The sequence below is a fragment of the Lepisosteus platostomus genome, chromosome 14 (genome assembly GCF_059453375.1).
Source record: "Lepisosteus platostomus isolate fLepPlt1 chromosome 14, fLepPlt1.hap1, whole genome shotgun sequence".
NCBI lineage: Eukaryota > Metazoa > Chordata > Actinopteri > Semionotiformes > Lepisosteidae > Lepisosteus > Lepisosteus platostomus.
Window position 1 is genome coordinate 39033321 of NC_142624.1, and position 15369 is coordinate 39048689.

Sequence of the window (15369 nt, forward strand, 5' to 3'; positions counted from 1 at the left end):
GAACCCAGGACGGGACTAGAGTCGCCAGCCTTTGAAAAAGATTGCTTGATTGAAGAAAGCCAAACGCGATGACACCAGTTTGTTTTTCTTATGATGACCTCGCGACCTTGTCAGTTCACTTTCCAGGGCAAGATGTTTTGAGTTTAAGGAGACATTCTGCCCCCAGGAGGGGCTGAACCTACCAAGAACCTGATGAGTGACAGGGTGTATGAAGATCCCTTTTATCACTGTGTCAGAAGGGTGGTTTGTTTCTCATGTCACTGATCATGCATGTGCAGTAATAAACAAGGGAAAATGTGTATCTCAGGACCTATCATTCCTCAACAGGCTGGAAAAGCACAGAAGATTTTTGGGGGGATTACATGGAAACAGAATTAGACATTTCTGGCTGAAACAGAATTCAAAGACAATCACAGGTTAGAAGGCCTAACTGAAGAAATGGGCTTCTACTAAAAAAAAAAAATTGTTGGATTTTTATTTTATATTGAGTCTGAATTTCAATGTCTGATCTTATCTTTAAACATCTTTAGGCCTCTCTCCAGCTCCATTTATGTCACCCATTCCATCTTACGTACTTCCACTGAAATTTTCATTTAGCGCTAATCAGTCAAATCCAGGCACACCAGAACCATTAAAAAAGCTTTGTTCGTTTTAACCCGTTGTTCTGACGGGTTACAGAAGGAAGATTTGGTCATAATTGTTTCAGTAACTGCAATCCACTGAATGTTGCGATTTAGAACATTTCACTACAGTCTCTTCAGCAGTTAAAAAGCTTTAAGAAGTTAAACATAAACATATAGGGATATGGACATGGGGAGTACTGAGGATTTCAATCATCATTAAGGAAAGCTGAATATCTAGAGGTGATTACAATTATTGATCATGCCTTAGTAATGAATGTTCAGTGATACTGTAGCTTCTCGGATTGTGTGTTTTTAGAATGGTTGTCACTGAAAAAGCTCGAGAACTGTGAGCAAACTAGTCCGGTGAGAAACCAGTTAGTCAGTGGACTCTGCTGGGAAATTCTTGTCATCTTCCCTGGAGGAAGGCCTCTGGGGCTCAGATAAGGTTTGACGGAAATTCTATGGGAAAAACAAAAAATATTTCGGTTTCCTTCGCAGGCATTCAGATGTTTGGGGAATAACTAAAGAAGTAATGTAATGAATTGCCTGTTCATCCGTATATTACATTCTGTGCTTACCTATTTTGTCTTTATGGTACAAAGGCAGTACCTGTAGCTTACCACCGCAAAGCCAGTCCGATTTCCATGACACACCAGGTGGAGCAAGTGCAGGGTTATATCGTGTATGCTCTCTGGCCAAAGGGTTTCAGAACAAATAAAACAGGAATGTAATTCTCCTTATGTCCTCACACGTTGCATTTTTTTGTGGCTGCATGCATTTTAAACAGTCATGACAATCTGCTGAATTCCTTTTGGACTGACTTGTCAGAAGCTGTGACACCTGTGGCTGTGATTTCCACTATTTAGCTTAAGTATATCAATAACTTGTAATCATTCATCAAGTGGTCGGTCATTTTTTTTGATCGAATTGTTTTAATATAAATTGTCCAAACACGTTCCCAATTTTACAACATTTACATCAATATTACATTTAAAATGTAATGTACACTAGCTGTGTACTTGGTACATACTGCTTTGAACACAAGTATATATGGTTATGCTTTGTTTAATAAAAATGCTCAGGCTTGTTTTTATCAAATTGAACAGCTTTGCTATATTCATACTGAGAAGTTCTGTCACTTGTATGTACTGTATATATTGCTCCATGCAAAATCGACAGGTACACAATTTGTATACTGTATCCAGCATTCTTGTAATATTTTGTTTTATAGTGTAACACAAATAAGTACAGTCCAACAAAGGGCATTGTTTGAAATCACTGGTAATACATTTATTCTGCTGACAGTCATATTCCTTAAATTCTTGGTAAAGGATCCATTTGAAGTAGGTGGAGTGAACCTGCTGTCATATTCCCCATATAACCCCCTGTCATATTCACAGGCAAACTGCCCAGATTAACAGTGAAAATACAAATAACCTCACTTATCTGGTCAGGATACTTCTGTGACCACACCATGGGCTCAGTGATAACAAAAAGCACCCCCCCCCCATCAGAAGTTATTCAGAAAACATGCTAAGCTTGTCCTCCTGATTTACAGAACAGAAGAACTGTAGTTTTGCAAGTTTGTTGTAAATATTTATTTTGCAAAGCATTGCTTTAAAGACATTTTGTGGAAACTCACATATTAATGTTTATCTATTTTCCTTATTTATTCAATTACTTTTTAACTGTGACCTATAAATAGCATATCTTAATATTCCTATATGCAAAGGTCTCTATTAAGAGTTAAATGACTGGCCAGTAATGTATCATACAGTAGGTGCTGCTTTATCATGTTGATCAAAAAATAACCTTTACCATCATACAGAACAACAGAGTCCACGGGCCAGACTTTCCCAGCTGGGCAATTTTGTCTTCATCTTTAAATGTTTTATGTGTTGTATGTTGTGTTTTAAATTTAAATGCTTAATATTCATCTAACATTTGAACATTCTAGTATAAATGTATTATACAAAAATAAATACTATATATACTGTACAAAACACATATACAGAAAAAAAAAATGAAAACATGAAACTGAGGTCACAAACAGGCATAGACTCCTGACTTGCCCAGGAATATTAATCTTGGCTTGTTCGGGGGCTGCTATACAGTGCTGGAAGTAACAGTGAATTACAGAACTCGGGCACAATCTTCAACCACACATGGGCTCACAGATGTCATCTTAGGCTGAGAGGTCGACACAGTCTCTGGAGTACATCCGCTATTTGTAATAGACATCTTGTTCAGTTTACTTCCTGAATCTCTTTGTTTAAAAAAATCAAATAAAAAAACAAAATAATATAACTATGATAAGTTAAAACGACATTTTTAATACTTTAGTCAGAAATTTGGCCTTTAGTTGAGTATAAGTCCCCACATCTCTTCCCCTTCAGCTGTGCTTCAAATGTTATGGAAGCCACAGAACAATGAGACTGTAGCAGGATATGCTGAAGAGACCCAGAGGGTTGTGCACAAGTCTCGGGGTTCTGTTGAGAGGCGAAGTAGTTGCAAATATGGCGTCGGTCTCATTCCTCGGCAGTGGCATGTTACAGATATTCCCCTCACAGCATGAGGTGCACACCTGCGTTCATTAAAAAACAAGCAAGGACTCAGATTAGTCAACAGTGTATCTAAGGGTGAAAAATGACAATGCAATTAGTCTTTCCACATACTGACAGAAGCTTTAATTCAAATACAGTTCACAAACACTGACGTGGCAGGAAGTTTGACAGTTCTGCTTTGTCCCGGGGCCCTATGCACTACTGCCATGTTCCATTAGAGAACAGATATATCTGCAGCTTTATCGGGCCGATAAAAGCCTGTCGGATAGATCTAAAGCCTAACCTGTCAAGGAAGGGTGCCTCCTGAATTCAGTAATAAGGCTCGGGATCATCAGGAGTCATTGTGGATTGAAATCACAGCCCCTGGGAGGGAGCAGTTTAACTGCACTCTTGAGCTTGTTATAAGACAGATCACTCTGGAAAATGCAAGGATTAAATAAAAAGCATATTTGACAACATACAATCCCCAAATCATTCACGAGGAATCCAAGAATCCTTCCAAGAATCTGATATTTTGTGATTGTTTATTGAGTATTTATACAATAAGCTTTAGTTTAACCTGCCTGCTTGAGAGGTAGCCCCCTGGCCATAGGAAGAGGAGGAACACCAAAAAAGAAACTAGTGACCCCAAAAACCACCAATGCAGAAACAGACACAATGTCGACATTGAATTAATAACAGAAGGTGGACATTAAAAGCGGTAGGACGCCTGCTTCTGAGCTGGAGGTAGGACGCCAGACAGACCCAGGATAGATTTTGTTTTCTGTTTTTGTGTAGGTTGGACCACAGTCCACATATAGAATAAAAGCAGTAAAAATGCAAGAAGAGGTGTCTGCAAGATGTATATAGATGTATCGCAAAAGTCAGGAAATGATCACTTAAATCAGCTGGGTGAGACTGGCTTGTCAGTCGTTGGATTGGTAGTCAGGGTTCTAGACACTTAACTGGAAGATAATGGTTGGTGTCCTTTAGCAGGATATTACACCTTAATTACACCAGTAAAAATAGCCAGTTGATGAAACTGGTATAAATGTAAGTTTCTTTGGACAAGAGCATCAGCCAAATTATTTAGCAAGGATGGATGGAAACACAGTGAATCAAATCTGGTGCTTATTTTTGCATTTTATAAAACATTATTCAAAAATCTGTAGAAATATAAAAAGATCTTAACGTACTTTCATTAAATATGACTTTGCATAAACACATAAGGTACAGAGGTTCTTTGGTTGCTTAGCACCAATTACTGAAGATACTACTCTGCTCTCTCATGATGTTTTGACACTGCTGGGCTGTTTCGGGTTCTCCGGGGTATGCTACAGTGTGTCCCATCCCAGCACAACACACGCTGAGGAAACCTCTGTGCCCGGTCAGCAGATAGGCCTGCCTCCCTCACCTTGTGGCCTTCAGGACCGAGCGCCGCACACCCCGTCGACAGACAGTCCTCCAGGGGCACGCAGCGCTTCGTCACCGACACGCTTTCCCCCCGGGAGTCCATCCTGTGACTCGTGAAGCAGTACCTGGCTTCTGGAAAAAGCATGTTTACTGTTAGCACCCTTGCAGTGATGATCTGTTGAAAGAAAGGCGCAAAGAAACGTCAGCGGCGAGAGGTGAGTATACTGTACTTCACCAGGTTTTCATGCTCAGCGCTTTCAGAAGATGCAGAGACTTTTGAGACAGAAATGGCTTTAAAGAGAGGGCATCTGCCAGCCCTGCGCAGGAGTTGACAGGCAGACTGGCTCAAACCGGCAGCGGCAGGCCACTGTATAGAACAGCTGAGGCCTGTACAACCCAGACAGCCTCCCCCGGCCTCTGCACCGCTCACAATGACGAGGCCAGTAGAGGTGCGTGACGTTTATCTGTGAACTGGTGCAGAAGCCAGACTTGGACTGCGGTAGCTGAAGCAGCTGCCAACCTGTAAACCTGGCGATTCTCCGTTTTATTGCGGTTCTCACTTTTCACCCAGTAGGGTGGGTAAAATTAACTTTAACTCGTATATCGCCGCTCGCCCACCAGTGTCTGCACTGTGGTTCATCTTATCGTTTGCACGTTTTAATGAGAAGCCTAGTACAACAGCTCTGAGGCGTGACCCCAGACATGCGAAGAAAAATAAAGATCGAAAATAACTCTAGGAATAGTCTGTTCCCCAGGAAGCCTTAAGTGAAGTTTGCATAAGAAACAGCGGACAAGGAGAAGACACACAAAGAGCCTTTTATGAACAGGGCTACAGCTAATTAACTTGAATCCAACCATACATGCAGAAGGAAAAGACCCAACACACGACTCACCTCTGGGGCAGTACAAGTCTGGTGCCCATCGATTGCATTCATAGTTATCTGTTGCATTTTCACAAGTGAAACACTTGAACCCACCTGGGTATGGAGTGGCTGTAAGGAAAAGGAGACGTTACAGTATCAGAGGTGCTGTGCGATCCCTCCCTTGCAACATTCACTTTTGAAAAAGTTGGAAAAGTGCCCCTTAGATAGATAGATAATACTTTATTAATCCCGTAGGGAAATTGATGCACGCATTTTTAGCAAAAGAGATGTTAGTATCTAATTTTTTCCTACCTTCTGCATTAGTGTTAAAAAAGCCAGACTCTCTCGGCCAGAAAAGGCCGCACTCTGACAAGAATACAGCACAAGGACACACTCGCATGCCGGGGTTTCGCTTCCAAACAAACTGAAGCTGCACGGCTGAGCCATCTGCTGTGGCCGAGCAGCGGGATTGTTCGCGCTGTTCCCAGCAGCCCTGACAGCTGGGGATCTGGGGGTCGTCCAGACTTCACTCGCAGCACAAAGCCTGCCACTCAGCCCACTGACACTTCTGCCACGCTGCCTGTCCTGCTTCGGTCTGGGGGAGGGCTTGTCCCTTCGGGAGATCATCCCTCCCCGAAACCCATCAGAAAGCAGTTCTCGGTCATCGCTACAGGCCGCGCGGCGTCCCAGTGACGAGACACCAGACACAGTGACAGTGTCTGCAGGGAGAAAGGCTAAAGCACCTGTAATAATACCTACTGGTAACAACGCTGATACTGACTTTGTTTTATATAGCACCTTTAAAAGTAGCTTCTCAAAGCGCTTCACAGTAAGAAAAAGATTCCAGGAGATAATAATACAATAAACAATACTACAATCAAACAATGGAAAGCAAGAGTTCTGAGTGTGGCAGAAGATGCACAGGGGAAGACATGGGCATGAATTTCGTCAAAACCCTGCTGAAGAAGGAGGTTTGGAGTTGGGGTGTGAAAGGGCTCAGGGAAGGGGACTCCGATATCCTTGGGGATAGAATTCCAGAGCTTTGGGGCGCAGCGGGAGAAGGCCCCGACATCCCTAGAGTGTGGCTCGGGGGACAGAGAGGAGGCCAGGGTCAGATAAGAAAGGCTGGGAGGTGGGGAGCAGGAAGGTATTAAATCAGACAGGTGCTGTGCTGCCAAGCCATGTGGAGTGCGCGTGAAAGGGAGCGAGGAAGTTGGGTTTTCAGAATGGTGTACGTTTGCAAGAGAGACAGCTTTTTGAAGCCTGTCCTTTTGTTAGTCCATCAGCACAAGACATGACCCCTTTCAGAATCCCAGATTTCCACACCCATCACGCGGCACCAGGCCGCGGCTCAGCTCCCGCTGCGGTACGAGCCCGCCGAGGCAGTGGCTTTCATGTGGGCTAGTCAGCGTGCTCGCACAAGACCACAGTTTCACAGCCGCTGCTAGAGTCAACAGCCCGAGATAGAGTGCGCGGCGCTGCGAGCAGTGTGAGGAGCACGCTTAGACTCTCGCAAAGTTGCCCACAAGTATGCCTTATCACTCACATTCTTCCTGTCGACTGCATCCCAGTACGGGCCAATAACTTTGACAGATATGCTACTTTATAAAGAACCTGTGGCAGAGAGACGGAGAGTGTGACGTGCATCACTGCAGTGACACAGAAGCCATGCATTCCCCTCTGTCCTGACCGTAGTGTCCTTTCCAGGAGGATCGTGTCCCTCGGTCAATACTGTACTATAATCCTCCGCCTGGAACAGCCCGGGCTGACAGAACTGAGAAAACTCCAGAACATGACAGAAAGAAAAGGCTTTTCCTCTCCCTGTTCTTCCTTGGAAAACAACCACTTTGTGACCAATAAACACGAGCCTGAACACTTTTCCTGTGCGGTCTCTTCCCTTGCGGCGCACGGCAGGAGAGCGGGCTCGGGGCTTCAGCGCTTGGTGTCTTCCGGAGACGTGTGTGGCACCACGAAGCGGCCGGCCCGTCAGTCTCAGGAGCCTGAAAGCAGGGCTGGCTGCGGGACACACAGCTGCACGGGGTCTGCTGGAAATGTCATGCTCAGGAGGGATCAGCGGCTCTGTCGCCGAAGGAAAGTTTTCCCTGGGGTCAGCAAGCTGAACAAAAGCAGACCCTGCTACTTAATTGCTTCACTAACCACAGAGATTAGGACAGAATTTAATCTGAGCAGAGACTTTTACTCTTGGAAAGAAAAACAACCTGTAACATCAACCAACAGATCCGCTGGTTGTACCTGCGTGGGTTGTCAGTGGGAAACTGCTCTATGTAACCGGACTATTGAGGATATTGGCACGTAAAGATAAGTAGAAACACAGGCTGTGAAGGAGAAGAGGCCGTTCGGCCCATCCTGCGGTAGACCGCTTGCAGCAGTGGTGCCGTGCTTTCAAGGTTTATTAGGGACTGAAGCGTGGGAAACATGAGCTAAACGATACCAGTTTCAAATCACTAGTGGCCGCATCTTATCTGTGCAAAAGCCCACACAGAACACTCTGTTCAGGCCACTCTGACTGTGACCGAAACGCTGCCAATTAATTAACTGCATTTGTACTCATCATTGTTTTATACCCGGGCACTCCAGTTCTTTAATGCTCTGATGAGTGCTTTCAGTAATCAAATCAACATTGATATTAATTCATCTTGGAGGGGGAAACAAATGCTCATTAGGAGCAGCACAGCACGGAGGCTGCAGCTAGCCCCTTCACTGGCTCCTCCGACCTGAGGGCTCGGGATACAAGCCTGCTGCGGAGATGGGCAGCGCCGTTAGCCCCTGGTAGACGGGGGAGGGTGAATGCGCGGGGGCCTTGTGACTGGAGCCCTGGATGTTATTGATTACCCCCGGTGCTGAGCTCAGCGGAGATGTGGGAGCGGGGCGCTTCAGCACTTCAAAGGGCCCGCGGAGAGGAGCAGCGCACAGCTGCGGCCGGGTCTCTCTTGGCCGTGGATCACAGGAGAGGGACAGGCCCCCGCCATCTGAGCCGCGCTGCCCTGGCCCCCGCCGCGCGGGCAGCCCTTCAGAGAGACACGGCGAACATCACAGGTTCACGCTCCCCATTACCAGGCCCTAATAACACCCTCCCCTAACCGCTGCTTTCAAGGCCTGGGCGCTCGGTTCCAACCTGGCTTATAGGGTTTCAGCAATCAGACACGGCTACAGACACAAGGCCATGCAATGAACAGCCAAGGCCAATGGCAAGGCTAGAGTCCCTCTGGCAGCCTGGGGGAGCCCTGTCACACCCTGTCATGAGGCTAATCGAAACAGGATCCGCAGCGCCTGCAGAGGGGTGATCTATGGAGCAGGTGCTCTCCGGCACACTTTAATCTGGCACCCGGGCCAGGCATGGCTCCCAGAGAAGCCGCTTATGTTTGAGGAAATATTTGGGTATCAATTAAGACTGAATGTTTAGAAGTTCAGCCACTGCACTTCCTTATGACACTGTGAACAGCAGGGCGCCCACATTAAAATGAGCGGCTTTTCTCTCCCGCGCCGTGGGGCTAAAGCACACTCCGTGGTCATTAGTGGCATTAGAATACGGATTCATACGAGTGTTATATTCCAGCTGAATCAAGGAGGAACAGGTGGCAAGTCGGGTTGTGCCAAGTCTGGAACTGAATTTAGCAAGAACTCTTGCATACAGTGGCAGGGGCTCTTGTAGAAATCAAGACCCGTGTTAAACACCTCTTCCAAGAGGAATGCATCTTCAATGCTGCACATTGGTGGTGATGGAGGAGAGTCCCCATTACCTGTAAAGCGCTTTGAGTGGAGTGTCCAGAAAAGTGCTATATAAGTGAAAGCAATTAGAATTATTATTATTATTATCTTCTCCAAGACCATGCGCCCATCTCCACACTGGGGCATTGTTATGGGAATCCTAGTACAGATGGGCTAAGAAGTGAAGTAGAAGTGCCTCCTACTATTCATCTGCATCAATTACAGCAGCAGCCTGGTTCTCCTTGTTGATCTTTGCCTCAGTTACGACCAGGCTCAGCCGTACTTAGCTTCTGAGAGCTGGTGAGCTCAGGCTACAAGGTCATAGCACTGTTTAACGGACATGTTCTTCATTCAGATCCAGAAAGGCTATAGTAATTTTGAAAGAATTTCATTTGTATGCAGCAGTGCCTCTGGCAGTAAATACAAGCCCCCGTTTATGTGCTGAGGTCTTACTTGAAGGATGGAGATAGATGATGTCTGTGGCTATGAAGTCCCGTGAGTGGACAGTTTTCAGCCAGTCGGTGATCAGACTCAACAGCAGGACCCAGGCCAGTGTAGGACAGGGTTCCATCGCTGGGTGCAGCCTCACTCATGCAGACCCAGATGGCCGCCTCCTGCTTCCCCGATCGCCAACAAGGCACCTACAGAAACAACACAACGCCACTTTTATTTTTTTAAGAAAAACAAAAGATGTTTTTTTTTCTCTGCGTATATTTTCTGTGAACGCCGATAATGTTGCACAGCCTGAACAAAAAACAATTGCAACTCCAAATATGTGATAACATTATAAATGTTCATGTTACAATGTTCAGGAAAAAAAAATGATAATGTTTTTCTGCATCTGCAAATGGAAACATTGCAGAGCCACTTTGACCTTTGGGTTTTTTACTTTTCCATTGCACATTGTCCCTTCTTTCTGCCTGTTCCCTGGCAGTGCTCACTAAAATAAATGCATTCAGGCTGAATATTAATATTCTCCATACAGAAAAAAAATTCTATGTTCTATATTCTTGTGAAACTTTAATCTGGCCCCACTGTTTTTTCTGGTCAGAGAAGACGCTTGCATCATGTGAAAAACCATGGAAACAACTTACTGACAGAGGGGGTTCATATATGTGTTAGTCAAAATTTGAAACAGGAATAGCAAAGGTTTGTTTTACTGCTAGAAAGAAGCCAGGAAGGCTTGTATCACCTGAACACAATCGGCATTCCACCATATTCCTCCAGCCTCCAGAGATCAGGAAGCCCAGTAGCCTGGAGGATTATCTGAATGAAGGACCTAGTACTGTATAGAAGAGGCACAGACAACCATCAGCCTGAACCCACGTTATGAAAAAGGAATTACATCATGTGGAAGACATTCAAGGATTAACAAAAATGATGTCAGACTCAGAATTTCTATGACAGAAGCAAGGGGAGCCCTTACAAGTGCCTTCACAGTGAGTGAATCTTCTCAATTAAAATGCAAACCTTAAAAAAATCTTTGTGCTTAAATTAAAGACTTGTTTTAAGGCTCTGTTACCGTGATCATTCTTGTACGTGCAATTGAACTTCATGCTTATTTTAAGAATTCGACTGAACAGCACAGTGTTTAAGCAGTTGAATGTGGCACAGTGATTAGAAGGACATAAATATTCTATTTGACTTGCTTGTTAGGCAGGATCTGAATGATCCAATTTACTACCGACAGCTATGGCATTAAAAATATGAGGTAATTAAATGTAAAGCATATACACTCCTGCCTTGCCCAGGGGGAGATACATCACGAGCCGTATCACAAGCAGACGAAACAAAAGGAAATACTCCCCTGGGTGTCAGACTAAACAAAGGACTGCTCTCTTGGAGCTCCGAATATAAGACACCAGTCCTCACTGTGGAAATCTAGTCACTGAGGCCCAACCTCAGGAAGGAACAAACAAGTGTAACCCATGTAAAAATGACTGGGAAGCAATTAAAAACTGACAAGCTGTTCTCCCAGTTCCCATGTTATTTCTTGCGTTGTGCTTTAAACTGAACGGACAGCAGAGTATCCACCCCAGTATCTCCAGTACAACAGCAACGTGACATGTTAGCTTTTAACATTTCATAATTCTGCTTAAAGGCAAAGAAAAACTAATGTAATAGCAATGCAGGACATTTTTAAATGCCAAGAAGTTTTTTTCTCAGAAGGAATTCCTTTTCTAAGATTTTCAAGCCTAATTTCAAGACGTAAAGTGATGAGAACTGCATTTCAATACTGATCAAACACAATGCAGCGACTCTCCTTTCTGTCCAGGAGAAACCATTAATCTGTTTGGTGCTTTGCTGCACAGACATGCTTGATCTAAAAAGGAAAAACAAGCTAATTTCCTGCTAAAAACCTAGAAAACAATAGATGGAAATGAGCGAGAAATATAAATAATAAAAATAATTAATGCAGCCATCACAGTGCAGTGATACATCAATCCCAATACACAGTGCAGTGATACTAGGTGTGCTTTTGTCCATTATTGGACATTAAAAACACAGTCTGGACCTATGAAGTATTTCTCTGATGTAGATCTGTCTACACCCCAAAGACCACTCCTCCTGGACACTGGTGGGGCAGGGGTTAATTCATTATTAGACAGCTGAAATCCCCATTTAAGCCAATATGTCATCCGTGCACACATTAAACACCAGGCCCCAAAGTCAACAGTGCTCAGTTCGTCTTAGACAGGATCCAGCCTCCTGAACACTGGCCCTAGTTCCTGGCTAGCAGAGGCACGTTATCCTCGCCCCAACAAAGCCGGAGGCCAGCAGCAGTCCTGCTTGGTTTGTGGCGCTCCTAATTCTAAACTTTATTTCCATGCCAGTACCCAAAACAAAAAGGGCTGCTGTCCCGCGATTAGAAACTGCTCTGGTGAACTGAGACCAGGAGCTCAGAAATGGCCTCGTGTCTGACCCCTGTAATTTATATTGTCCTTCTCCACTTTGGCAGAAGAAGAAAAAACGTGTGTGTGTGTTAGCCGTGCCTTAATGCGGCATTCCTATCCTGGAAGTGACCCATACCAGCCTGGTCAGCATGCTCAGATGGCTCCCCTTGCTGTGTCCCATGACCAAAATGTGCCCACATGTTTACCCAATCTTTCTGGGAACGGACATGTAGAAACAGCTTATTTTGACCTTACAATAACAAAACGCTTTCGGAAAAAAGTCCAATGAGGAATTTAAAATGCAAAACAACACAGAGTTGTACAGTAAGTGCTTCTCAAGCCCCAGATTGATTGGTGTTTCATAAAGGTGCGAACTGTGCTTTAATTAATGACAATGCTCAGTTAATGAATGAATAAATAAATGTCAATTTCAGATCCTAAGGAACTGGTTAAGGTGATCTATCAAAAACAATTTTCTATACCTGCCTGACAGGGACAAATTATTCAATTCAGTCCAATAGTGAACCCGTAATTTTCTCAAATGAAAATATCAATGTTAAGATCCCTTCCATAGCCTACTTGATATACAGTACAGTACAGGGAACTTAACACATATCAAAAGAAATCACATAATTCTATATGTTTTCAATGATAGAATATTAAGCGGATCATCTCCTTGACAGTCGTATAAAAACATTACTATACCATAGATGAAAACTTGAAAAACTGGCCTAAGTGTATTTTATACAGTAATACTCTCATCATCTGATAGATTCATTCACATTAATCTTTTTCAATGGCCCACATCTTTGTGCAACTGCAGTACAGACAATTCCTCCCACCAAAAGTATCTTGAATTGTTTGAATTTAAACACAATCTAGAATGTAAATTAGCTTTTACATAAAACAATGAAAATCAGGCCCATAAATCCTTTTGTTGTCGTTCGTAGCCAAGAATTATGACCGTGAACATTAAAACAATCTTTTATAGCACTCAACAGTAATGCCATGTTGTACACAAAAAGATGTCTGTGTAACGTTAACAGCTCTTAAAAGCTTTGTTACAAATATCAAGCAATATTCCATACTAACTTGCTTAAGGTATTAAGGTCCTTGGTAAACAATCCTTTGTGCAGCCCACTGCCTGAGAAACCTGCTGGTGATCTTATGAAGGCAAGCTCTGCGAGACAGCAAGCAGAGCCCTATCAGTGCATCTCCTGCCTCAGGCTACTGCTATGATCTTGCAGCGCAGCACATTATATTAATGCACATAATAAGCAGTACCAATCTGACACAAAGAAACAAGAACAGTTTGAAGTGTTTCAAAAGCTGCAGTCTAATCTCTCTCAAGTGAGAACTCGTGCCCTGCCCTGGTATTCACCATACAGTCTGAAGGTGAGATCACGTGTTCACAAAGCAATGTATAAAACTACCAGAACTCAAAACTCCCAACATCATAAGATCGTAGATGAAATGCCTGACCTTCTTTTGTTTGAAATGTGAAATTAGCTTCCTTATGATGAATAGACAGTGCTTAGAAAAAGTATGCAGTGCATACAGTATTCATGCCCTGCTCATGTTGTCCCATTTTGTGAAGTTACAAAATTATCTATACACGTTTTAAAAAATGTACATAATTCCAAACATGAATACTGAAGCTGAAGCATGAGGAGAAAAAACTAAAACATGCTGATTGCATCAGTGTTAAGATTCATAAGCTCAGTATCTGGTGGGAGTTCCAGCTGCAAGTCCTTGTGGGGTCAGTCTCTACCAACTCGCCACCGGCCTGGTGTTGTTCTGTCTCGTTCTTTAGGCAGATCTGGTCAATACGATTCTCAACGCGAATCAAGTCAGGACTTTCTTACTCTTAAGTCACTCCAGTGGAGCTCTGGTCTCGTTCTTTGGGCCATTGTCCTGCTGAAAGGTGAATTTCTGTCCTAGTTTGTGTCTACAGCAGGTTTTCCTCTATGATTAGCCAGTATCTGTGTTCCCAGTCCCAGCTGATGAAGCAGAACCATGACACTACGCTGGACGGTAGAGATGGTGCCGACACAGAGATGCTGCACTATGTTGGGTTTGTGTCAGATGGAACTATTTTGTCTAAATGCAAAGTGTTACTGTACACTTTGACTGGTCTGACTAAACTTTTTTGCCACATGTTTGCAGGTGCTCTGTTGCAAAGCCCACTTGGGGTCGGATATTTTGAAGATCCAGACTAGCCCCCTGCGGAGTGATCGTCTGGACTCTTGGACTCCATCATGTGTCAGAGTTGAAGTTTCCTTAATCAGTTTCCTCCTTGCCTGGCAGCTGAGTGTGGAGGGATAGGCTGATCTAGGCAGTGTCCTGGTGCCTTGCACTTAATGCCTGACTTTATGTAAAGGCTCATTATGGGTCTTTAAACAGCTTTTATGCCTTTCTCCTGATCTTGGCCACAGCAAAGGGTTTGAATAGTTAGGCAATCCTTATTTTTCAATTTTAGTTTAATTATACAGCAAAATGTCATTTACTTACTTAAATGTGAAAACTGTTAAATGATCTGATAATTTTACAAGATGCTGTATAATTATTAGCTTCATTTTCATGTGTTAGTACCAGTACTACTGTTTTATTGTCATGTAAAATGCTTTTTGAAAAAGATTCTTTAGCTTAAGCTCAATTTAAGCTTTAAGCCTGTAAATAACTGTGAAAAAAGTGTTAAACACTTACCGAAAGAAAACAGCAAGTAATCCACATTCTTCTTAATCAGAAAATTATGCTTTTATCATATACCATGACATAACAACTTACCAAAACTCATTATGTTGTCAAATACTGTACATGTTCATATCCAGTATGTACACGCAGAGATAAGACAAACTTTCATCTTGCCTTGTGATAGTATATTTTTGTAAGCTGACGAACCCTAACCAAACACTTTAACAGCTGTTGGCTGCCAACAATGGCACTGTGCCTGTTCTTTACCTGCCTGGGATTTCTGAGCCTCCCCGAGTCAGTAACGAACTGGCTGCAGCAAGTGAAGATGTGATTACTATCATCTAGTGGGAGACAAGAGGCTAGTCCCTGCTAACTGCTGACCATCTCCCATGGGAATGAAAAGACAGGACTCTGGAAAACTGGGAAAAGAAAAAGGTGCTGTACATGCAGAGAACAGCACATCTGCCTCTTGTTATTACGAAACAGCTTGGTAACTCTTGAAGTGTAGCCAACCGAATATACAAAGATATTCCAGCCTCGCAGAGCTCGACTTGTCTCTTCGCTCCAGTGGAGTCAGCGCCACGTGGAAAAGTACGAGCTGACATATATA

General features: G+C 43.6%; 1 protein-coding gene across 3 annotated transcripts in view; it reads right to left on the reverse strand.

Moving 5' to 3' along the window:
* Positions 1-1888: 1888 nt before the first annotated feature.
* The window catches only part of lypd6 (LY6/PLAUR domain containing 6), a 31330-nt gene continuing 17849 nt past the window's right edge, over positions 1889-15369 (reverse strand). Inside the window, exons 2-6 of one of the 3 annotated variants that reach the window (XM_088606254.1) lie at positions 10364-10456; positions 9625-9812; positions 5473-5571; positions 4581-4711; positions 1889-3207 (exon numbers count right to left, since the gene is read on the reverse strand). In XM_088606254.1, coding sequence (XP_088462380.1) covers positions 3034-3207; positions 4581-4711; positions 5473-5571; positions 9625-9742 — 522 coding nt within the window. In that variant the 5' untranslated portion in view covers positions 9743-9812; positions 10364-10456 and the 3' untranslated portion in view covers positions 1889-3033. Of the gene's footprint in view, positions 3208-3470; positions 3604-4580; positions 4712-5472; positions 5572-9624; positions 9813-10363; positions 10457-15369 lie in introns of all 3 variants that reach the window. The other 2 variants (XR_015926366.1, XM_088606253.1) reach the window with 2 other exon arrangements.